At 40.3% G+C, this 24,347-nt stretch overlaps 1 protein-coding gene across 6 annotated transcripts in view; it reads left to right on the top strand.

The window, feature by feature from the left end:
- STXBP5 (syntaxin binding protein 5) overlaps nt 1-24,347 on the top strand; it is a 118,813-nt gene that overhangs the window by 58,556 nt on the left and 35,910 nt on the right. For all 6 annotated transcript variants that reach the window (XM_053382120.1, XM_053382122.1, XM_053382121.1 and 3 more), the window contains 11 exons: nt 5,091-5,214; nt 6,634-6,712; nt 8,862-9,016; nt 11,548-11,620; nt 12,654-12,801; nt 12,885-12,952; nt 14,950-14,990; nt 15,991-16,211; nt 18,750-18,928; nt 20,148-20,273; nt 21,637-21,788. In XM_053382120.1, the coding sequence (XP_053238095.1) occupies nt 5,091-5,214; nt 6,634-6,712; nt 8,862-9,016; nt 11,548-11,620; nt 12,654-12,801; nt 12,885-12,952; nt 14,950-14,990; nt 15,991-16,211; nt 18,750-18,928; nt 20,148-20,273; nt 21,637-21,788 (1,366 nt within the window). The remainder of the gene's footprint in view (nt 1-5,090; nt 5,215-6,633; nt 6,713-8,861; nt 9,017-11,547; nt 11,621-12,653; nt 12,802-12,884; nt 12,953-14,949; nt 14,991-15,990; nt 16,212-18,749; nt 18,929-20,147; nt 20,274-21,636; nt 21,789-24,347) is intronic.

Genomic DNA, 24,347 nt, shown 5'->3' on the forward strand with positions numbered 1-24,347 from the left:
CAATCCCAACTGAATCCAGCTCCTCAGTCTGGAGAATGACTAATAGTTTCAAAATACACCACTTCTTTCACTTCCAAAACTAGGTCCCCAGTTTGGTGGGCATGTATCTTGGATGCAGTGCCTTCCCTGCTTCAAATGGTTCCAAGCATTTCTATCTCTCTGCCTATTCGTAGAACCTTATAGTTGGAAGGGACCCAAGGGTCTTCTAGCCCAACCCCCTGCAATGCAGGAATCTTTTTTTTTTTTAAGAATAATTTTTTATTAACTGACCAATCACATCAAATCAAACCAAATTACATAAATTCCAAATTACACAGCCGAATTTTAAATTTTTGTTGGGGGTACCCATATTTTAAGTTCTGAAGGGGATCCAATCAACTTCTTGCTTCTTACTGCTGCTTTAATGTCCACAAATCTAACCTTATGATGTTCACAGTACTATCCAGTCCTTCTTGTTTTTCCACATCTCTTGTTGTTATTTTCATAAGTTTTTCCTTTCTCTTTGTGACCTCTGATAGTCTCCACAAGCTGGTTAGACAGTTTGTAATCCTGCGTGGATATTATTATTTTTTATCCAGTAGCCATATCCAGACATTTTCCATGTAACATCACTTCTATACATCAAAACAGTCTTAGCGTCATTAATCTTCACCAATCTGCCTCCTTTCTCAAAACCTCTGAGGAGATTCACCAGGGATGCAGTCTGAAAACAAGTCCGTTCCTTCTCTCAGCTATAAATCCTTTGGCAAGATGGCGACTCTGAATTAATTGCTGCGCCATTCCAAAAGCTCTTATTGCTTCTCGATCTTCATAAAGCATACTTTTGGTGAAAGTTTATCTCCACACAGACCTTAATCATCCTGCTTGGGTCAGTTCAACCGACGATTCTAATGAGGAGGGGTTCTTGTAAATCACATAGAAGGAAAGTAAAAAAGGTCGTCGTCCCCATTCAGTCCCGTTGTCAACATACCCAGCCTTTGGTGTATCTTCATCGTAAAATATTCCTGTTTCTCCAAACCGTCGTCTTCTTTCGCAGAGGTCACTTAAATTAGCAGACTTCACTCCCCTTCTTCACTTGAAATATGTGCGTTTGCTTCTTTTGTAATTAATTATTCCAAATTACTGCAGCTAGTGCGCGATCAGAGACAGCGTCCAGGAGAACCGAGGTCCACACGGGGGCATTCTGCCTAGGGCCCTCACCCCCTTCTTTCGAATTAGGGGGTGATTTATGGGCACAGCAGGCAAGGGCAGTGTTCCCCATTTCCTTGGGGCAACAAGGGAGGCTGCCTACTCCCATAATAGCCTCTTAATTACTCCGTGTGGGTCGGAGAGATGGTATTGTCGGCCATCTTCCAATGCGCCCCCTAGTGCCCCCCCCGCTGCAATGCAGGAATCTCAGCTGAAGCATCCATGATATTTCCATGTGACAAAGAATGTTGGGAAATGCCTATTGGATATATTCCCCAAAAATGGGGTGTAGGTGGAAGAAGGTGCTATATATTGCAGGGACCCGAAGGGCTACAGTTTGTATCTTCTCAGCTTTCTGTGTCAGCCCTGCTAATGGAGTCTACTTCACCCCCACAGATGGATTGCACCCAAGTGATGTGCTTTAGAATTTATATATCCAACTCATTATCACTGAAGAGGAAAGGAGCATTGTACACTTGTAGAAGTTGAGTAATTACAAACCAGGGTCTTAATTTGCAGTTGGTATTATTAAAGAATATAGGTTGAAAAGCTCCCCAGATTCCTGCTTTTCCCCCACCCCGGTTGCCTTCTAAATTACGCTGCTCTTGCTCATGAATTGAGGAAAGGATCAGTTGTCAAGAAGCTGACAGATAACAAGCAATATTTTCATGATGGGAAGTGTGAGGTGGTGGGATTTGATTATAGGTAGGTAGCAGTGTTGGTCTGCCATAGTCGAAACAAAATAAAAAAAAAATAATATAATAAAAAAAATTCCTTCCGGTAGCACCTTAGAGACCAACTAAGTTAGTTATTGGTATGAGCTTCCATGTGCATGCACACTTCTTCAGATTTTTGATGTGTAGCAGAAGGCTTGGCTTGGCATCTCTTCTACCCAAAGCTCCAGGAAATGTATTCTTAAGGGTGCTTTCTGTTATCAAAGACTCATTTACAACAAGTTCACAAAGGCAGAACAGGAAAATACTTTAAATTTACCCCTTAAACTTTATGGCGTAAAAGGACCGTTTACAGAGCTGTTCAAGCCCCAACATTCAAAGTGCTGTGCACCAGGGCTTTGAGATGCAAATGATCAGTAGTGCCTGCAAAACCCCCTTTGGCCCAGTCATGTCTTTACTTGCCCTACACCTGACGTGATATAGGCCAGTGGGTGTGGCTTGGGCTTTAGGCCAAATGGGGAGGCCTGGCAGACCTAATTAGAGGCTGGAGGTTCCCTGTCCCTGCAATCAAGGCTCATCTATCTGCAATACACAACATTTCCTAGCCTGATGATTCCTGTCATGATTCACTTTCACATCACTGGTGTGCAATTAGACCCCTTCCAGAATGAAGAAGGAAATCTGCTTTACAGTTCTACAGCAGAAAATTTCCTCATAAAGTTGCCTTTGTTCCTTTTTGTTGGTCCTTTGAGACCAACATTTAGTACAGAGACAATAAATGTTTCCATCACTTTCCTGTGTTATTGTTGAGTCACTTCTGTTTCTCTTTCTTGACCCTGACTTTTGCTGTGATACAACATGGTCATGTGGACTTTCTGATGCTATGAATCCACAGTTTATGAAGTCTTGTATCGAAGTTTTCTGATATTGCAGCAGAGTGATAGAATAATTTGGGAATCTGTACAGTGGTACCTTGGGTTAAGAACTTAATTCGTTCTAGAGGTCTGTTCTTAACCTGAAACTGTTCTTAACCTGAGGTACCATTTTAGCTAATGGGGCCTGCTGCGCCGCTGCCCCGCGATTTCTGTTCTCATCCTGAAGCAAGTTCTTAACCTCAAGCACTATTTCTGGGTTAGCAGAGTCTGTAACCTGAAGCATTTGTAACCTGAAACTTCTGTAACCTGAGGTACCACTGTATTGATAGAAGAAGTAAAAAAATACAGAGAGGATACATTTGCTTCGTTTTATACCATAGCTAGAAGTAGCTTTATAATGTGGGGAAATAAAAATGACATCAAAGAAACCTAGAAAGGCATCTGGTTTCACAAGCTACGCTACAGGCATTTTAGGAAATGAGCAATTCTGTAACTTGAAAGAATTTTAAAAAAAGTAGTACATTGTGGTTTGCTTTGTTTCATAATAGTTTAATGCAGGATTATTGCTGTATACTTGGCTGGAATATTCAAGTCACAGGGCTCATTGTTAATCTGATTTTCACCTTGTGTTTTGATCTGATGGACTAATTTCAATTTACATTTTAATGCCTTTTCAAATGTGTTGTATGTAAAATATCACTGGCCTTGAGTTTTTATAGTTCAAAAATTTCAAGTCTACAAGTAATTAATCCAATAGTCAATATAGCATATAGCACTTTTTACAAAGCATGTTCTGGGAATTATGGGATTTCTTGACCAGTTTAGCAGTGAGAAGATCTAATCTAGTGGAAAACTGAAAACCAAAGGTATAGTCTCTGAAGCTTTAACATTATATAGCATGGGTGACTGGTCTGTGGCCCTCCAAATGTTGTTGGATTACTACTCCCATAATCCCTAATCATTGACAATTGGTTGTTCTCGGTGGTGCTGATGGGAGTTGAAATTGGACGGCATCTGACTGGGCCACAAATTATTACTCTAGTGTAGGGGTGGCTATATTTCTAAATAAGTTTAAATTTCAGAGCTGCTTTTCTAGTAACAGTACTAGATTGTTATTTACCATTGCTATGAATTGTCCAAGCGTTCCCTAATTACAGAAATTTCAATAGTATTAGCTGTTACATTGCAATTATTTTGAAGAATTACTCTCTGAAGTATTTTGCTGTGTTAGCTGATGATTGCTGCATACAACAAAACTCTTATTACTTCCACTAGTCCTTCAAAAAAGCTCAACAGCTCTGGCCCTCTTTGAAAAAAGTTTGGACACCACTGCAGGATGTTAGTCTTGCACTTCATGTGTATGACTTCAGCAATCTAATGTTCTAGTCAAAGTAGAAAATAACAAGATATATATTTCATGCATGTGTTTTAATGCAGTAGTCTTAGTAAGTCTAAAAACTGGATTCATTTTTTGTTTATAGCAAAGCCTTTATGCAGTGCAGATCCCATTTATTACATGTCATATCTGATTCTCATTTTATTATAAATCAAGTTTGTCATTGCCTTGTAAAATCAAATGTTGCCTTTTCAGATGTGCATAGTTGGTGAGATGTTGATGAATGCTGATTAACACCAGGAGAATTCTCGGTTCTTGACTAATAGTACATTTTTAATATAGCATGATGTGAAAGTTTTATGATTTTCATCAGATTGGAGGTTGACCGATTATCACATGATGCAATTCCAGTTGACCATTCAGACTTCCAAAATCAGTTGTATAGGAAACATTTTGTAGGCTCGCTCACTTCCACATGCATTGATTATGGCAATTGCACACTAAGTGCACACTAGCTAAAAAGATCAAAGAGTACATTGCTGTAGGGAAGCATAGCATTGAAACAAAGTCATTATGAAAATTGTGTCTTTCACCAATACTGCAGACAAACATGACAGTACAAACGTTGCAATATTTTAATTGTACACGTGTCAAAAGATACAGGTGTTCTCTTCAGTCTAACAGACTATGGTACACCAAAAGCAATTGGAAATATATATCTATATATTTTTCTCATTTGCACCACTGTACTGTACCATTGTATTAGGTTTTCAATAGCAGTTTTAAACCAAACAAAGTGAGTTTAAATAGTTTAACTACTTTCGCAACAGACGTAAAATGATTTGTTAAAGAAAACTATCTTCAGAATCAGTGTTACAGTTTTTCATTAAAATAGTATTTTATCACATTATTTAATCACATGAACTATGGTGGAGTATTTAAGCAATATTTGGATGAAATTGTTAAGATTTCTGCTTATTGCTTTGAATAAGTTCTGATTTTCCCTCCTTTGATCAGGCAATCCATTCTGTAGCTTGGCACCACGAAGGAAAGCAATTTATCTGTAGCCATTCGGACGGCACCTTGACTATATGGAATGTAAGGAATCCTACCAAGCCATTTCAGACAATCACTCCACATGGTAAGTTCAAAATGGAAGTGTGTTCTATTCAACATTGTGTATACATTATGCTTTAGAGTGATTTGCAGGCTAAGTCATTTAAACTGCTTACCGGTGGCTGCTACTTCATGCCACTCTATTCTTGAGGACCATGTGCTGAAAGAAGGTATTAAACTGTCCCATATATTTGCAACTGCTGCTGCTTATATCACCTGCATTGTCTCCTGTAGTCAGGATTTGGCTTTGACAGTCCATTGCTTTGGAGGCTAAGTGTGGAGTTGTTTATTAATCAAGGCAGTATTGCAAAAGAAAACTAGTTCAGGTGCACCTCTTGTGGCCCAAGGTAGAATAGGACCAGGCAGCTTTTTCTGGTTACGTATTTTATTAGGGTTGTGAACTAGCTCAGTAAGGGGCAACAACCTGGTTTCCTCCGGTGGTTTCAACAAATGCTTGATGTGCAGAAGGCAGCAGGTGAAGGTTTTCATGCCGTGGATCTAAACACTGATGTCTGCAGAGCTGCTTCAAATGTTAGTTTTCCTGGTTATTATGGGCATGCCAACTACTAACCTAATGTGTGAGGGGGTGGAAGGAGTCAGCATATATCAAGCTAGCACAACACTATTGTAATCCAAGATTGCTTTCACCCTAAGTGCAGGCACAGTAGTACATTTATCATAAGATTGCCAGGGAAAATCCAAGGCTACACTGTTGTACACCTTTGTGTGTACCTTTCACAACTTTAGGAATTTTGATGTGTAGTATGATCATATTCTTACTATTGTATGTCCAAAAAGATGTCTGCAGCGGCACCTTATCAGACTTATGCATTGACGTAAAAATGTCTAGGTTTTACCTGCTTTGCAGTGCTTTGCAGTTTTGTATAGCTTTCTTATAAATTAGCAGAACATGTAATTAGCCTATTAGCCCTGAAAAGGTTCTCACTATTTATGTAAATTAGTAACTGTAAAAGGTTCTAATCAGTTTATACAGTGTTTATTTAGTGGAGATGATTTTTTGTGAAACTGGCAATTTGCTGGTCAAACCTGCTTTCTTTTAAAATATATCACGACCAAATGTTGAAATAAAGTAGTTTTTCTGACAGCAATACAATGAGGGTGGCGGGAATTCTTTATTCTTCATAATTCTCCAACTCAGTCCTGTGCATGTTTATGTGGGAGTAAATCCCATTGACTTCAGTGGATTGAGACTTTCTTCCAGGTAAGAGAGCACATGGGGTGTTGGTTATTACAGCCAAATATCTACTGTTTATAAGAAAAGCAATTGAGTTATTTGCATTAAATCTGCAAGGATAGTATGATGCATACTTGGTAGTGTTTATATAACCTTTTAAATATATGGGACTATTCTTAAGATTTTGGTGTGATTTCTGAGATTTATCAAATTATTTTTAAATGTAAATAAGAAAATATTTTGTTTTAGGAAAGCAGGTAAAAGATGGAAAGAAGCCAGAGCCTTGTAAACCTATTCTTAAAGTGGAATACAAAACTACCAGAGCTGGGTAAGAATTAGGAAACAGTTACTTAACTTTGTTTTGGATATTTGTAGAGAAAAAATAAGGACTTTGCAAGGCAAAATAATCTAAACAGCTATTGAAGTACTTCCATGATTTTAAAATGTGACAAACCCACCATCACTTTGTTTATTCATGAAACCTTCAGTTCTATTCAGCGTTGTTGCTGTTGTTGCTGTTGTTGTTGTTACTGCATAAAAATAGACTGGAAGCAAGGATGGTTGTGAAAGTAAATGGTTCCTCAAACTCCCATGCACTTTGTCTTCATACAACCTTCATGCAAAAAATATTTATTTGTTAAAATTAATTGAATGAGAAATCTCTTAAATTCTTGCAACAATTTAAATTACAGACTTGTAATACGTAGGTGTGGAATATGAATTAAAATCATTTGCTGTAGTAGTAAAGTGGATGTTACTTTGGGCAGGAAAAATACAAGGGGAACAATAGTTCCAGATACACAGAAAAACCTCAAGGGAAATTTTAACACTGAGCTGGAGTTAAAGGTAATGGTAAAGGGACCCCTGACCATTAGGTCCAGTCGTGGCCGACTCTGGGGTTGTGGCGCTCATCTCGCTTTACTGGCCGAGGGAGCTGGTGTACAGCTTCCAGGTCATGTGGCCAGCATGACTAAGCCACTTCTGGCAAACCAGAGCAGTGCACGGAAATGCTGTTTACCTTCCCGCCAGAGAGGTACCTATTTATCTGCTTGTACTTTGACGTGCTTTCGAACTGCTAGGCTGGCAGGAGCAGGGACTGAGCAACGGGAGCTCACCCCGACGCGGGGATTCGAACTGCCGACCTTCTGATCGGCAAGTCCTAGGCTCTGTGGTTTAACCCACAGCGCCACCTGAGCTGGGGGTAGTGGAAAGTAAAACAGAGGGAGCAAAATTAACATAAAACACCTTACATTTTACAGTAATTTGGAAGTGGGAGAGGCTAAATGATTAACCAGAATTTCTTCCCAGTTAGGATTTGATGAGTTTTTGAGGGCTCTTTGATCCCTGTCATGGGTTGAATCACAGAGGAAGTGGTTTTTATTTAATCCTAACTTATTTCACACATGTGCAGGCTCTGCATTGCCCTTCAAGTTTAAAGAATCCTAGAATAAGGAAAGGGAATGGAATTAGAGTGTGGCATGCATTTTAACCTGTCAGACTTCCATACATCATGTGCAGGGGAAATAAATTATTCCCACACTACTGTTCAGATTCAGGATTATGTTCAGATTTATCACAAATATATCACTTTGTGGGTCTCCATTTGTATGTAGTATATATCTAAAAGAGAAAATAGTCTTTATTGCAAGAGGTCCACAAGATCTCGCTGGAGCCTGCTGCAGCAGCCACTTGTTCCTTCTCTGGTGATGGCGGATGGGGTGTCCTCCCTGCCATGGCAGAAGTGAGGAGAGGCAGTTGCAACAGCTTCCAGGAGGTCTTGTCAGAACCTGTAAGCTGTCACTGCTGCTTCTCTCTCCTCTGGTGGCAAGGGGGTACAGACACGAGATGTGGCGGCTTCCTGTGAGATCTGACAAAAGGTTTGCGAGATCTTGCCAGAAGCTGCTGTTGCTTTTCCTGCAGAGGCAGGTGGTGCATTTGTGGAGACACTGACCCTTGGATTCTGCTGCCTTGAGGCAGCTGTCTCAGTCCACATCATGGATGGGCTGGTCCTGCCTAAAAGTGAATTTTGAGTTTCACATATGTATGACGCATCTAAGGAAGGAAAAACAAGTTTTAGTAAGATTAGTTGCATTTCTTGGCAGCATTTTGCATATGCATCTTTCTGAAGAAGTGGGGAGATGTACTGAATCCTTGACAATAGTTTGTCCAGTTGCTTAAAATATGATTTAAAAGACAAGCGAGTGCCTCTATTTACACAGATCAACACAATGGGAATAGATTTTTTCAGCTAGTTGTTCAGTCTGTTGGGCAAACTTGTGTTCTTGCACAACTCTTAAGCCAAGCACACCTAACACAAAAGGTTAGTGGTATATTGTGCCACATATACAGTGTAGAGTGCTATTGGTTGCTCTCTTGATCTCAGATGATAAGTCTCCTAATGCTGTCTCTCATAATCTTAACTGTTTGTTCTTTCTTTCTTTCTTTCTTTCTTTCTTTCTTTCTTTCTTTCTTTCCAGAGAACCTTTCATCATCTTGTCAGGTGGCTTGTCATATGACACTGTAGGAAGAAGACCCTGTTTAACAGTTATGCACGGGAAGAGCACTGCTGTTTTAGAAATGGATTATTCAATAGTTGATTTTCTAACCCTCTGTGAAACTCCATACCCTAATGGTAGGTTCTGGGGAAAAAATCTTCCCACTTGTTTGACTGCTTAATAGCAGTTTTTTGCTGCAGTAATTCCAGAATTTTATTTACCGTTTATATAATTTCATGGCAGGGTTGGGTGGGGCCATTTCTTGCAAAAGGTTCCTCAAAAATGTTGAAAGATTGTAGATAGTTTTTGAATAACCTGAGGAGAACTTACATATCTCTAGTACCATCCTATCTGGACAGCAAGAGAGCATTTATGAGAAAGAGTAGTCCTCATATTCTGGAATGTCTTCCATGGGCTGGTGGCTGTGCTGTCTAATGCATAACCTAATTTTTGTGTGTGATCATTTTTCTTTGACTAAAGATGCTCTCAGGTGGGACGTGAGCTCCCTCTAGTGCTTACAGGCAGGATTGCAGCTAAATTAAAGTTGTGCTTTCAAGCAGCCAACCCCCACCAGTTTAAACGCCTCCCTTCATGCAGAGAAGTCTCCTTCTCCCTTGGCTCAGGCTCCCTTTTTTGACTGGTCTTGGTTGTTTGTGGTTGTTCCTTGTGTTATTAAAGGGAGAGAATAAATTTAGCATCTTCCATGTGTGTGTGGAATTGTTTGTGTGTCTGCCTCAGGGTTGTTTTTTGTGGTAGTTTAATGTTTGTGTCCTGGAGGGCGGTGAGTTGATTGGTTGTGAGTTTGCTGTTTTGTTCACTTGCCTAGCCTTGTTTTTCCTCTATTGTCAGCTCTACCACTCCCCACTCTGTTTCATACTGTACTCTGCCCCCCGACCCCCAATTTCCCACACATTTTATTTAAAATAAATGCTTTTCCACTGACTATTATTTGCACTGATTTTGAGCTTTTTGCCCCTTTTGGGTTATTGGAGTGTATTTCCCTCAGCCAGGTTCTTTGGTTATTGTTGTTTTGCGCATAGTTCTTTAGGCTGAACATGTTTGCCTTTGTTGAGGCACTCTTTTGACAGTGTGTGTAAAGGGAATTGGGGTTGCTCGTGTGTAAGGGGGCTGCTGCTCTAGGCAACGTTGTCTGGCTAAACCTTTCCCTGGCTGGACAGCCCTTTCTCCGTGGCTGTCTCAGTCACTGGCAGAATCCGTCAGTGGGCATTTCCTGAACTTCTTCCAACATAAAAGTTCCTTGACGGATAGCCTCCGCCTAGCCTCCCTGTACGGAAGTCTTCTGCGCAGGGTGGGCGTGGGCAGTGGAGGACCCGTACTCTCCTCGCTAGTCTCTGGTGAAGAGTCCTGGAGCCACCTCTCTGAAGCCTGCCTTTCTCCCTGGTGTAACGCTGATTTCCTTCCCCGGTCGCTGAGTCCCCTCCTTTCCTGCTGGGACCTTCTCCGGCATCACTTGGGAGCCCTTCCTCCACTCCTGGCTGCGATGGCAGTTCCCTGACAGTGTGTGTTCCAGCCTACGCTTCCAGGGTTACCCACCCTATCTATTGCCATCTTAGGCATGTCCCACCTGACAGGAAAAAGAACTGTTGGACTGTAAAATATATTTTTCATTACTCTGGGCTACCTAGTTTTTTCTTGATTTGGTCTAACTGACTCTACTTCTACACTGCTTCATACATCCAGGGAAGCCTGAGCAGTTTATGTTCTTGTTGGTGTTACTTGTTGCTATTTTTATTCTTGTGTTGATTGCGGGTGGTGGCAGCTTGGACAGTTGTGTAAAAACCCTGTAAGAGCTCGAAGGAGCTTAGATCCCAGCTGAGAGCATATTTTCACTCAAGCACACTTTTTATATAGGTAAGCCCAGTGGCTCTCTTTAGTGTGACATGGGGGCTTTTGAGGTGCCTAGAACCTTCTCAAGTAACCCCCCAGTTTTTCCACTGTTCTATCTGTTCATGTATTGCCCCCCCCCCCCACCCGCAGCAACTTCTTCTTCTTAACAAACTGGTTCTCAGCCGGTCACAGATCATGTTGTGAATGAGGATGCCACAATACCAAACAGCCAATCATATTTGTTGTTGTAGCTACATCGCATATGTTTCTCAGAATTGGCAACAGCAATGCTTCCTGGGTTTCAATGCTGCCAATGGCTCTGCATGGCAGGCTTCTTGTTTACTGGAGAAGAAATCATCCACCAAATAAGATGAATGAGACTTTGCAGGACTCCTCCCCAAAGTCATCAGCAGTGGAGGTCCCTCTTTGCTTGCATACTCCGTGGGTCTCTGGAGTGGGGAGCTTCTTCCATTTGCCACTCTCTTCAATGTTGTTCTGCAGGCAGATGAAGACACTCTTGTCCTATTGTATTTTTTCAAAGTTGATTCCTGCTGAAGTCCTTAGATATTTTATGGCCATTTAGTCATTTTTTAATTGCTCAGAGGTATTGTACACTACGTTGGGACTACTGTTTAGGAAACAGTTACAAAGATTTGGTGAAAAGTGGTGTGTGTGTGTGTATAATGTTTATGGCATTAATCTGTTTCCCTCCCATGTTGCATTACGCATCAAAATATTAAATCAGCAGTGAATCAATGTTTGCTTTTATTAAATTATTAATTAGGCTTCCTCTTTGGTTGCATTGTTGTCTCTGTCTTAGATTTCCAAGAGCCATATGCTGTGGTCGTTCTTCTAGAAAAAGATTTAGTACTTATTGATCTTGCACAAAATGGGTAAGAATTCAGAATATAATGAGGTTATATAAAGGTGTGTTTCTCGTAGCAGTCATGGATGGAGTTTACCAATCAAGGTTGTTCCATTTAACAAAACACTAAGTTTTCTATTGTGATTTGCTTGTAAATAGCCCCTGAGTGTGTGTGTATTCCTAATGGTGAATGAAGAAATGAAGATAACTCACAGTGAATTCTTCTTTACAGTAATTCAGTGTCCACATTTGTCTATCATGCTAAACTATAACATGATCTCCTCCTGCTGTGTGACCAGGACAATTCCAGCAGATTTTGTCTCACCACAGTTTGATAAACACACTTCCGGGTCCAGATGTTATAGCAAGCTGCACTTAAAGGCAGAAGCTTCCAAACACATAATCCTGGCCATACAGGAAGAGGATTGGGAAGTACCCAAGACCGAGGCTCACTGTAGTTTGTACCTCTTCATTTTTGTAATTCTATAAACCAGCGTTCAGCAAGATGTGTGAACTTGGCCAGTATGGCACACTGTGTGATGATTCAAACACTTAATATACCTGAGGGGGAACATAGCTATGGCTATGCATTGTGTTATAGCTGCTAATTTTCACCTTAAAGATAATTTTTAGTTATGCATAAAATTAGGTTAGATCTTTTAATGACAGCAGGAGTTCATATTCGGGTTGGGATATTACAAGATAATTTCTGAAAATTGTTGATTTTTTAGATTAGTAGTTCATCAGCATTCTGTTGAAGTGCTAATTTTCTGTAGAGTATATTTCACAGCAGTTTACAATTAGATCTTTACTAATGTGTTTCGAGTATACTAGTATTCCAAAGTGATTTATATTTATTCACATAGATTATAAATATTTGAGCTCCTTTCCCCCTTTGCTGCTTTCCTTTGTACTTGCTTGTATTCATTTACTATTTTTTCCCTTTTTTGCACTGACATTTTTATCATTGTTTAATACCACCTTGGGAGAAAGTGTTGCATCCTACAAATTTTATTTATCAGCTAACTAACTGCTTTCATGTTTTCATCTCTTCATTAAAGGTATCCTATATTTGAGAATCCCTATCCCTTGAGTATACATGAATCTCCAGTTACCTGTTGTGAATATTTTGCCGATTGTCCTGTGGACCTTATTCCAGCACTTTATTCAGTTGGGGCTCGCCAGAAACGTCAAGGTTATAGTAAAAAGGTACCAAAGGGAGTTAATATCTTTATTACTAAGCAACAGTATTCCACGTGTTTGGATTTAATGAGCTTGTTTGTTTTAAATAGGAATGGCCTATCAATGGTGGAAACTGGGGTTTGGTCACACAGAGTTATCCAGAGATCATTATTACTGGGTAAGTAATAAGACTACATTAGTTTGGACAAGGCTGCCAAGGTAAATGTGGGGATATGCATATTTTATGTGTCATTATTCATAAACTGGTATATTGTAACCTACACATATTTTAGGGTAATTTAGATAATAATTGTCTGTCATGCTTAAAGTAACATTGTGAACTAATTTGAGGTGGATAAAAGGCATTGCTTGCCCCTTTTGGGGGGAGGAGAGAAATGTATTGGGAGAAAAGAAAAGAAAAAGACTTACAGCCCCAAAAACCACCTGCTGTGTGACATTTCACTGGCATTTACCATCAGCTTTTATTAGAAATATAAATGTAGAGTTAGGGCTAGTGTTGAAAATTATAACAGCGGAAAAGATTACTGTATGATCCTTGATCTGAGGCTAAAATTGCATTGTGGAGGACAGGTAATTATGGTGCAGAGGGATATTTTTCTGATTTCTATCATCCTAATGTATAACAGAAGAGTTAAAATGAGCAAGCTAGTAAAGGCTTCCCTGCTTACTTGAGAGCAACAGTGGGGATACTTCTCCAGTGGCTCTCAGCCTCCACCTTTCTTTGCAATAGCGTACACATTTGTAGCCATGTGTGTGTATCAGGCATTTAAAACATTTAAGTAAGGTCAGCTGGTGGTCTGAGTTATTTTAAATGTTGTATAATTTATCTAATGAAGTTTTCTTGGACGTATGAGGTGCTAGCCAATTTGAGCAGAGAAAATCTGAAAAATCAGCATGTATATCTGTGAATTAAAAAATATCTGTTGCTTGCTGTTATCTATTGCATGTGAAACATTTCATACACTCAGTGGGTTCTGTGGGTGGTTACTGTGAATAATATGTTGGCAATAATGCTGGCTTTTAAGTAGTGTTGGTGTTGATACTACTACTTCTTTTTGTTTTTCTTTTCAACATATCAGAAAAACAAAGAAAAACAAAAATTAGCTTTGATTATTTGTTACTTGTTTGATTATGGGAATGGTTTTAAACATTTACTGTACTCTGTCTAGATCCATAGTCCTCAGACAAAGAATTTTTTTTAAAAAAAATTAATTATATAAAATATGGGTAGCCAATGTTGTTGAGTGACAGCTTGCATGTTAGTTGGGGCTGATGGGAGTTGTAGTTCAACAACATCTAGAGGGCAACACTTGGGCTATCGTGCTCTAAAGCAACATCTAAGACACAAGTGAATTTCAGAATTTTTAAACCATGCACATCGATATTAAAAGATGAATGGAACTAAACTGTTTTATAATTAGAAAAGCACGCATAAAACCAAATCCTATCATACTTCTCTTAGTGAGGTAGTGAGGAGAATTAGCGTTTGCCCTCATGAGATGACACCAGCTGTTGGTGTTGCAATGCATGTGGGATGGATTTGCAGCACAGTCCTATTCACATTTATGGAAAGGTAGGTCCTGTTGAGTTCATTGAAGCTACTCACTAGTATATGTTCTTAGGATTACAGCCTTAGTTGCACTGGAAATCATTTGGTTCTATAGAGCAAAATAAAAAACCTACAATCACTCTGTTAAGAGAGGGCAAAATCCATTATTCATCCCAGACAAGAGGTTGAGTTTAGCACCAGTCTTGGTGGTGTCTTTAAGTACAACACTTTACCTCTTCTGTATAAGTGAATGTCTGTTATTTACTTCTATTGGGAAAAGTAAAACTCTACATTTAGCAACATGATCATAGAGTATCATGCCCATCATGCTTGGTACTGTCTGACTTAGGCAGCACCAATGGGATCTTCTTGGAAGTATTAAATGTCTCCTCATTCAGAGTACACATAGATGCATTGTATCTTCCTAGGACCTCCTTCAGCAAGCCTTCCCTCAACATGCAGCTCACCTATGATAGGCTAATACTAAGAAGAAAATAGGAGCATATGGGTTTGTTACATCAATTGAACATCACTAACTAAATCTCATCGGCCTTGCTATTCCTTTTCTAAAGAGATTTTGCTTTAAAAAATTCTTGTTTTGATAGGCATGCAGATGGATCGATCAAGTTTTGGGATGCCTCTGCAAGTGAGTGTTTTGCTAAGTTATGGAAGAATTGTTTAAAAAGTGCTGCTGTGAAACTGTTGCCTTATAGATGACATCTTTTGGGGTTTACTCGCCTTGTTTGCTCAAATCTGCTGTACTTAATTCCCACTGGAATGAATGGTCCTAAATTAGTTGTGACCAGGAACAGCCAGCATCTGCAGAACTGCCTCTCCCATAAGAGGTGGCACTGCTTCTTACCAGATTGCTGTAGAGGATGAGGCAGGGTGGCTGTGAGGTTCAGGCTGTAAAGGCACACCAGCAGGAGAACCGTATGGGCTCTGCTAGTGTGCCCTTAACACCACAATCCCTCTGCCCTGCCTCTGTGACTAAATTGTCTGCTCAGCTTAAATAGGACTTGAGTGTAATTAACCTCTGAGCCAAAAGTTTGATATGAAAGACAGGAAGTGAGGAAGGTGATCGAGGAGATGAGGTTTCAAATCATACATGATAGTTAATTGATATCTCATAAGCAACCCGTATCACCTCCTTGAAACACAAATTGAAATCCTGGAGCATAGAAGGTGCTGTAACACTATTTTTGATTATATATTTTGTCTTAATGCCTTTTCATAATTGAGGGCACAATCCTTCTCTGCATAAGGGAAGGCTGCCAAGCCTTTCTGCTTCTGTGCCCTTTGGATTCTGGCCATAATACACAATGCCCAGGATCCAAAGGACTGCATGCAATGATTTGCATATAAATTATCAGGCCCCTCCTGGCCCTTGTCTTCCCACTGAAGTTCCTCAACATCCTGAAAAGTGTTATATTTTGGAACCACATGTGTGCGGAATACAAATTGATACCTATCTCACTAGCAAACATGCACACATCACCCGCAGAGGAACTTTCAATCAGCGTGAATGGAAATGTGAGCACTGTATTACCATTGTTTCAGAATGGCCTTATTTGAAAAATATTTTTGTTTATAAAATTACGTTGGTTTGTACATTTAACTATCTTTATTTTTTATTTTATTCCTAGTAACATTGCAAGTGCTGTACAAACTAAAAACAGCTAAAGTCTTCGAAAAATCAAAAAATAAGGACGACAGACCTAGCACAGACATAGTAGATGAAGACCCATATGCCATTCAGATCATCTCGTGGTGTGCAGAAAGCAGGATGCTGTGCATTGCAGGAGTTTCTGCACATGTCATTGTTTACAGATTCAGCAAACAAGAAATTACAACAGATGTGATTCCGGTAATTGACAGTTATCTATATTGGACATGCATTTATATATTTGTTAATCCCTATATTTAGCCAATATATAAACTAGTATAAACTAGCTTGAACATTTTTTTGACTAGTTTGTTCCATGCTCAGTGGTTATGTCACTTTCTTGGCAATAGGACATTCTTGGGAATAGGATATGCTGAAAACATTAGGCTTACTCATTACAAATACAATTAAAATTTAGCTGAAATCCATTTTATTTTGAAAATGATAAATTGAAATTAGATTGAACAATTTAATCCTGCATTAGATGCTTGCTTAAAGGTAAAATCTCATAGTAGCTCCTTGGTCACATGTACTTTATACCTGGCCTTATGAAGAGAGTGCAGCTAATATTTTTATACAGGTTTATTCAGTTTTTTTACCCATTAAATCATAGACAGTGGTTGGAGGGTTTCATAAGTAGTTCATAATCAAATCAAAAAATTGATGGATGAGGCAGACTGTTGACCCATATCAGAGTTTTGGGCTGGGTTGCCATCAGTATGCCGATGACACCCAACTCTATCTGTTGATGGATGGCCATCCTGACTCGGCCCCAGACACACTGACCAGATGCCTGGAGGCTGTGGCTGGATGGTTACGTGGGAGCCGGTTGAAGTTAAATCCTTCGAAGACAGAGGTCCTCTGGCTGGGACGGGACGATATGGGATTGAGGGGGCAACTCCCATCTCTTGCGGGGGTGCAGTTAGTGCCAGCACCGTCCGTTAAGAGTTTGGGTGTAATCTTCGATACCTCCCTCTCTATGGAGGCGCAGATTACAGCTATAACAAAGGCGGCATTTTTTCATCTCCGCCAAGCTAAGCAGTTGGCCCCTTATCTCTCTCGCCCTGACCTAGCCACTGTGATCCATGCGACGGTCACCTCCAGACTGGATTATTGTAACTCGCTCTACGTGGGGCTGCCCTTGAGACTGACCCAGAAACTCCAGCGGGTGCAGAATGCCGCGGCGAGACTCCTTATGGGGTCTTCGCTGCGAGACCACATTCATCCGGTGCTATATCAGCTGCACTGGCTCCCGGTGGAGTACAGGATCAGGTTTAAGGTGCTGGTTTTAACCTTTAAAGCCCTATACGGCCTAGGACCCTCGTACCTACGGGACCGCCTCTCCTGGTATGCCCCACAAAGAAACCTACGGTCTGCAAATAAAAACATCCTGAAAGTCCCAGGCCTCAGAGAGGTTAGGCTGGCCTCAACTAGAGCCAGGGCCTTCTCGGCTGCGGCTCCAATCTGGTGGAACGCTCTGTCAGAAGAGACTAGGGCCCTGTGGGACTTGACATCTTTCCGCAGGGCCTGCAAGACAGAGTTGTTCCACCAGGCCTTTGGTCAGGGCGCAGCCTGACTCCCTCCTCTGGCAACCTGCACAGAGCTTTGTTTAATGGTTGCCATTAACTTGATTTTAATTAATTTTTATAATGAAATATTTTTAGAATGTTGGTTTATTTGATTGTTTGATTATTTGATTGTTGTTAGCCGCCCTGAGCCCGGCTTCGGCTGGGGAGGGCGGGATATAAATAAAATTTATTTTTATTATTATTATTATTAAATATTTGGGAGGGTTTGAGAACACCGTAATGCTTTGGTTGTCTTCATCTAGATTTGAACAGGGAGGGTATAACTTGTTCATTATCTGTATTGCCAATATAGTACAGGCATAGGCAAACTCGGCCCTCCAGATGTTTTGAGACTACAATTCCCATCATCCCTGACCACTGGTCCTGTTAGCTAGGGATGATGGGAGTTGTAGTCCCAAAACATCTGGAGGGCCGAGTTTGCCTATGCCTGATATAGTATCATGGTATTTGATCAAATTTTCTGGATCACCTGAGATGGATGTCCACAGTGCTCTTCAGCTATGGAGGGAGAATGTTCAGCAGTTCTTCTCAATATACACAATGTCGCCCAGCTTTATTTGTTTCCATCAAACCAAGAAACAATTGTTTGTGCATTTAATTAATGCCTGAACATAGGTAGTTATGGACTGGATGAGCACTAACAAATTGAAGCTTATTCCTGATAGGAATGATGACAGGACCATGAGGACAGGACAATCTAGGTCTATAAAGATGCTGCTATTTCCTCTCCTAGATGTGGTTACATTGCCTTTAAATGAGAAGGTGCACCACTCAGAAGTATTTCTTGATCCTGTGTTACTGCTCAGTTCTGAGGAGGTGGTCACAGCCCACAGAATCAGCTGCAAGTGTTTCTCTAAAACAGGAATGGCAAATCCGTGCCGTTCTAAATTTTATTTACCTGCAGCTCCCAGCATCTCTTAGGATAGTGTCAAACAAACCTCATAGTACTCTTGGTACCTTATTGTCTGGTATTTGATTGATACATTGCAGCTTGATACTGTGGTTGAGGCCATCCACTTGTCTTTAATAAGAAGTTTTGTATTTAACTTTATGGAAGTTGTTGAGACCAAAGTAGTGAATTGGCAACTGCAAAATTTGCAGTGCAAAGAACTCTCGGACTGTGTCACGTCTTCTCCATTGTCATTTGCAGATGCTTGAAGTACGGCTATTGTATGAAATAAATTATATAGAGTCTCCAGATTCTGAGCAAGTGCCACCACTGCCTACTCCAGGCACAGGTTCCAACCCTCAGTCCATTGCTCCCCAGTCTCATCCATCCACTAGCAGCAGCTCATCTGATGGGCTTCGGGATAACGTCCCATGTTTAAAGTAAGTGTAAGGCTAGTATTTCTAAATACTGTATCCTACCTTCATAGACTGCTTAATCTTATTATAGAAAAAACTTTTGGCTTTTGACATGTGCTGCTTTGGGATATGGTTACTCATACCTCCTCCTAGTGTATGCTTTACAAAGGTGCGCTAATAGAAGGCACATGTATTGAGCTTGTATCAATGTACAAAGTAATTATATATTGCTTACAGGAGCCTATGAAACTACCTATGTGTTTCAATAGCTGTATTTGCCAAAGTTTGATATATAAACTGCAGCTTTTCTTAAAAAACAGCATGCCCATTCTCAGTCCTCCAGAGAGAACCGGATGCCAAATGCCCCCAACTACACATCTAACTTAGAATCTCCTGCCTTATCTCACTTTCCTGTACAACAGAATGTATACCCTCCCCACAGAAATATTCCTATTCCTTCATATTTGAGATAGAGAATAAGTTATGAGCCTGCAGATTCCTGGTTCAAATTTCATTTGAGCCATGGACTCGAGATTAATTTAGGTAAGTTACCAACTCTCAAGTCTAACTCACCAGTCATGACAAGCCACCAAATTCTACTTTATTGAGACTTGGCAGAGAGCGGAACTAATTGCACTGTGAAATGCTCTTTCCTCTGCCATATGTGAAGCATCATCTATCAGTTGCTTTAGACACTTTGTAAAGACATACCATTTTGTCCTGGCTGTCCCTGACTCATAAGATTGGTCTCTGTTATTACTGAATTTCTGTTTCCATAAATGCTTTATAAATGCTTTAAATTAAAGAAAAATAAATAAATGTATAAGTATTGTGAGTCCTTATGATATAATGCTTAATTTTGCAATCACTTCAGCAAATTATAGTTTGCCATTTCATCTTAACTAAGCAAGCTCTGCTGTGTGCAAACTATCATTTACATGCCAGGATCAGAAAATATGTTAAAATGTGACTGATTAAGCAATTTATGTACACCAGAACCGGGGGGTGGGTGGGAAAATGTGCTCTGCAGTGCTTGCATGTGATCCTTCTCAACATCAGAACATGGCCACTTACATTAAAAAGTCTCCCCCACATCATATGAATCTGTTCCAAAGTAAGCATTTGAAGCTGTACTAACTTGCAGTAAGAAATACAATCAGTCATGAAACATTCCCACTCTAGTAAAATTTATTGGCAGACTTCCACAAGGATAAATGTTGTCTACCTTTCCTGTATATTGCAGAGTTAAAAACTCTTCCCTCAAGCAGTCTCCAGGCTACCAGGTTGAGCTGGTTATCCAGTTAGTATGGGTGAGTGGAGAACCACCTCAGCAAATAACAAGCCTTGCAATCAACTCTGCCTATGGCTTGTAAGTATATTTGGTGCTGTGCTTTCTCTTCCTTAAATCCCATTGTCCTGTTGCAGAAGGAATATGACGTTACTGCTAAACTACTGGATTCATGTTGTTTTGATATGCTACTTGTTTCCATGTTTTCAGTAAAAAGGTACTTAAAGGGCCTTCTCATTTATTGTGGTATTCAGCCACAAACACATTTCAGTCTTTGTCCAAGGTTCCCTTTCATTACAATAATGTTGTGCCATCTTTGTATATTACACGGGGAAGATAGCTTCTGCTGTTAGATGTGTACACAGCACTTTCAGAAAAGTCGACAAATGGTTCTCAGCATAGAACACAATCTTCTGTGCCATCTCTGATTTCTTGAATGTCTTGTATATTTTTAGACTACCAGCCGTTTTGTGAAGAGGCTTTTTTTTGTTTAGTTTTTTGGTTGTATCTAGGCTAGGTGGACATTCAGAAAGAATATGGGAGAATACAATAATGTGTTTCTGTGACAAGCAGATTAGTCAATTGTCGGACATTAAAACAAGATGGTGAGAATGAAGTAATTGAACGTTGGATGTACAGTGGGGTATTCATTTGGGTAATTGTATAGCAGAAGGTTAGATGATGTGGCTAAGACAATCAGACCAGCATACGAAACCTCTGGGTGAGGCATGGAGGTGTAAGACGTTTTGTAAAAAGTAGAAGTACAGAGTCATCAGTGGTGATGAGGCAAATCTCAAGTGTAGCAGCCAGGAATGGGGAAGATTATATTTTGGTATTCTTCTGCAGCCAGATGGTGGATTGTCTCAGCTCCTATTATATAGATGTGAAAATGCTTTTTTGGTTAATTGCAACAGTTCAGAATCAAAAATCTCCTGTTGGTGTTTCCAGCTCATTCTGTTGTTTTTATCTTGCTTGTTATTTAGAGTTGCATCTTAATTATGTATTGTTTTTACTGCCTATTTACTTAAACCTGCTTTATAAGAAATAAATATTAATGTAAAACCATGCCAAACACAAATGCATGTCAAGGACAAACTAACAAGGCAGCTATTAGCTTCTTCCCGCACTGCAACAAAACAGTTACCCTTGAGTAAGCAGTGGACAGTAATCATTCTATGTCAGGTGGAGGTTTGTTATTTAGTAAGGCAATAGTCTATTGGTTTTATTCTCAGCAACTACTACTAAAATAAATTGTTCTTTGAATAGTTTTTCATGCAAATTTTCATTGCTAAATGTTATATAAGAATAGATTTTAGATTTTGAAAAATAATCAGTTCAACTAATTCCTAAAAATGGAAAGTAAAATGTTGTACTTAACATAAGCATATATTTGGATATCAATCATTCATTGCCATCATATTCTTTCTAATAAATTTTCTTTCAGAGTAGTTTTTGGCAATTGTAATGGTATCGCAATGGTTGATTACATCCAAAAGACCACACTTTTAAACCTTGGCACCGTTGAATTGTATGGTTCTAATGATCCTTATAGGAGGGAACCCCGATCTCCACGTAAAAGCAGACAACCATCTGGAGGTAAGGTCATACACTTGATACTTGCTGATAAATTTTTGTATTGGTCTTCTACTTACCGGACCGCAAGCTGATTAGGAGTGCATGCGACTAGCTTTTTCTTTGAAAGTAACTTGCACAAACCAAAAGGTTTATATGTTGACAATATTCTGTAGGGGCTTCTTTTTAGAAAACATCATCAGATTATGGTAGGCAAACAGTCTTCATTTTAAGAGTATTCCAGACTGCCAAATTTAGCATATATAATAAGCATTCTTCTTCTTCTTCTTCTTCTTCTTCTTCTTCTTCTTCTTCTTCTTTATTACTCCATTTCCCCCAGCCACTGTGTGCTTGGAAATGTACTGGGAGCCAGTGAAGATCCTTTAGGACCAGTGTTACATGGTTCCAGCGGCCACTCCCAGTCGCCAGTCTAGCTGCCACATTCTGTATTAGTTGTACTTTCTGAGTCACCTTCAAAGATATAACATTCTACTTCATTACTTTTTTATACAAAAAGGGGTATTCTTTACCAAGGTTTATGTGTTCACATCAACCATCTTCCATTGTCTTGCCTTTCCCTGTTTGAGATTTACTTTTCGTCTTCCTTTGTGCTATCACACCCTGTTATCATAAATGCCCTGTTAATTTATTCTGAACTAACTGCTTCACAGAACCACTCAGCACTTAACCCCTTCCTTTTTGGACACAATTATTTCAGCATGCTGTATTTGATCTGTTAAGGTGTGTATTGGCACATGGAAGCAATCACATAAATTCAGCAAACCACAAGCCTAAAATTCTCAGAGGAGGAAGTGCATATGAACAGAAAATTTTAGAGGTGCTTCATACCTGAAGATGTGGACAAGCTGCTTGAAGAAGTGCAGCCAACCAGCTGCCCTTTGATGCTTGCCCACCTCAGCTTCTGAGAGCTAGCCGTAGATGGTTAGCTGGGTTTGCAATGAGTGATTAATGCTGCACTTGAGGAGAGGGACTGACCACCTGCCTGGAAGGACATGGTGGTGTGGCTCCTCCTTAGGAAGACATTTTTTGTTCCAGAAATGTTAAATCACTATTGCCCAGTACAAAATAACTAATTTTTGGACAATGCTTGAGAGGGCTGTGGCAGTACAGCTTTAGACATGCTTGGAAAAAACTCTTTGCTTAGATCCATTTCAGTCTTGCTTCAGGCCCAGTTATGGTACTGAAGCCACCTTGGACATCCTGGTTGATGACATTTGTCAGGAGAGAGGTGAGAAGAGTGCAAGCCAGCTCATTCTCCTTGACCTCCCACTGTCCTTCTGGATCATCTCAGGGAGGTGGGGGTTGGGGGCACTGTACTTCAGTAGTTCCAATCCTTCATCCAGGGCTGTTTCCAGAAAGTAGTTATGGGAGGCTACTGTTATGTGCCATGAGAGTTGTCCTGTGGTGTCCTATAGTATTCTATTTTGTCCCTGGAACATCTATATGAAGAAGCCACTGGGAACTGCCATCAGAAAATTTGGTGTCACCAATATGCAGATGATACCCAGTTCTGTTTCTCTGTTGCATATGAATTGGGAGAGGTAGTCAAGATGTTAGACTGATGCTTGGAGGTGGTGATGGGCTGTGTGTGAGCCAATAAACTGAATCAGAATCCTGAAAAGAAAGCAGTATTATGTGTCCCGGGTTCTTGATTCTGGGATGTGGGGACCTGTCATGGTTGGGGTTGTACTTCCCTGGAAGTAGCATGTCCATAGCTTGGGGGTGCTACTGAATTCAGCCTTGTCATTGGAGGCTCTGGATGCTTCACCAGTTACAGTCTAATTTGCACAGAGACAACTTGGCCACAGTACTCCATGCTCTGGTAACCTCCAGCAGCCAGACTACTGACGGGGCTCCCTTTAGAACTCACATAAGCCCTGTTCTAAAAGAGCTGCACTGGTTGCTGGTTTGTTTCTGGGCTTAGTTCATGGTGCTCACTCAGTCCCCAAATATCTGAAAGACCACCTCCTTTCCTACAGACCTTCTTGGGTGTTAAAATCAGCGAGGTTGGTAGTTCCACTGTCCTTAGAGGTCTTGGGATGTGACCTGAGATGAGAGCATTCTCTGTGTGGAATACCCTCCCCACAGAAATATATCTCTGTCACCTTCATTATACAGCTTTTTGTCATATGCTTAAAGACACCTGTTGTGAGCATAGTTTGTTTTAATCTTTTTTGAATGCTTTATTTTCTATTACCCTGGGACCTTTTAGTGTAACCAGCCCTGGGACCTTATAGTATGCAGTAACCACAATACACCATTCTTCCACAGCAGGAAGAATGTGAAAGAAGTAAAAGTGTAGTGAGAACATGCTTCTTCCCCCAAGTGTTTGGGGATATATGTCTCTGCTTCAAATGCCATGTTTAATGTGGCACACTTCCTGTGAAGGTCATTGGTTGAGTATTGGCTCCACCTAGTGGTTGAAGGTGGGAACAGAACTTGTGGGAAGTAGGCAGCTCCTAGTTGATTCTTGCCTTCATCAAAGTAGTCACATTGCTTTTGAGCTCCTGTTCTTTCTCTTCTCAGGTTTTCTAAATTCCACTTTTTCTTCTTTGTTCCGGT

This window comes from Podarcis raffonei, chromosome 3 (assembly GCF_027172205.1).
Source record: "Podarcis raffonei isolate rPodRaf1 chromosome 3, rPodRaf1.pri, whole genome shotgun sequence".
In the NCBI taxonomy this organism is placed as follows: Eukaryota; Metazoa; Chordata; class Lepidosauria; order Squamata; family Lacertidae; genus Podarcis; species Podarcis raffonei.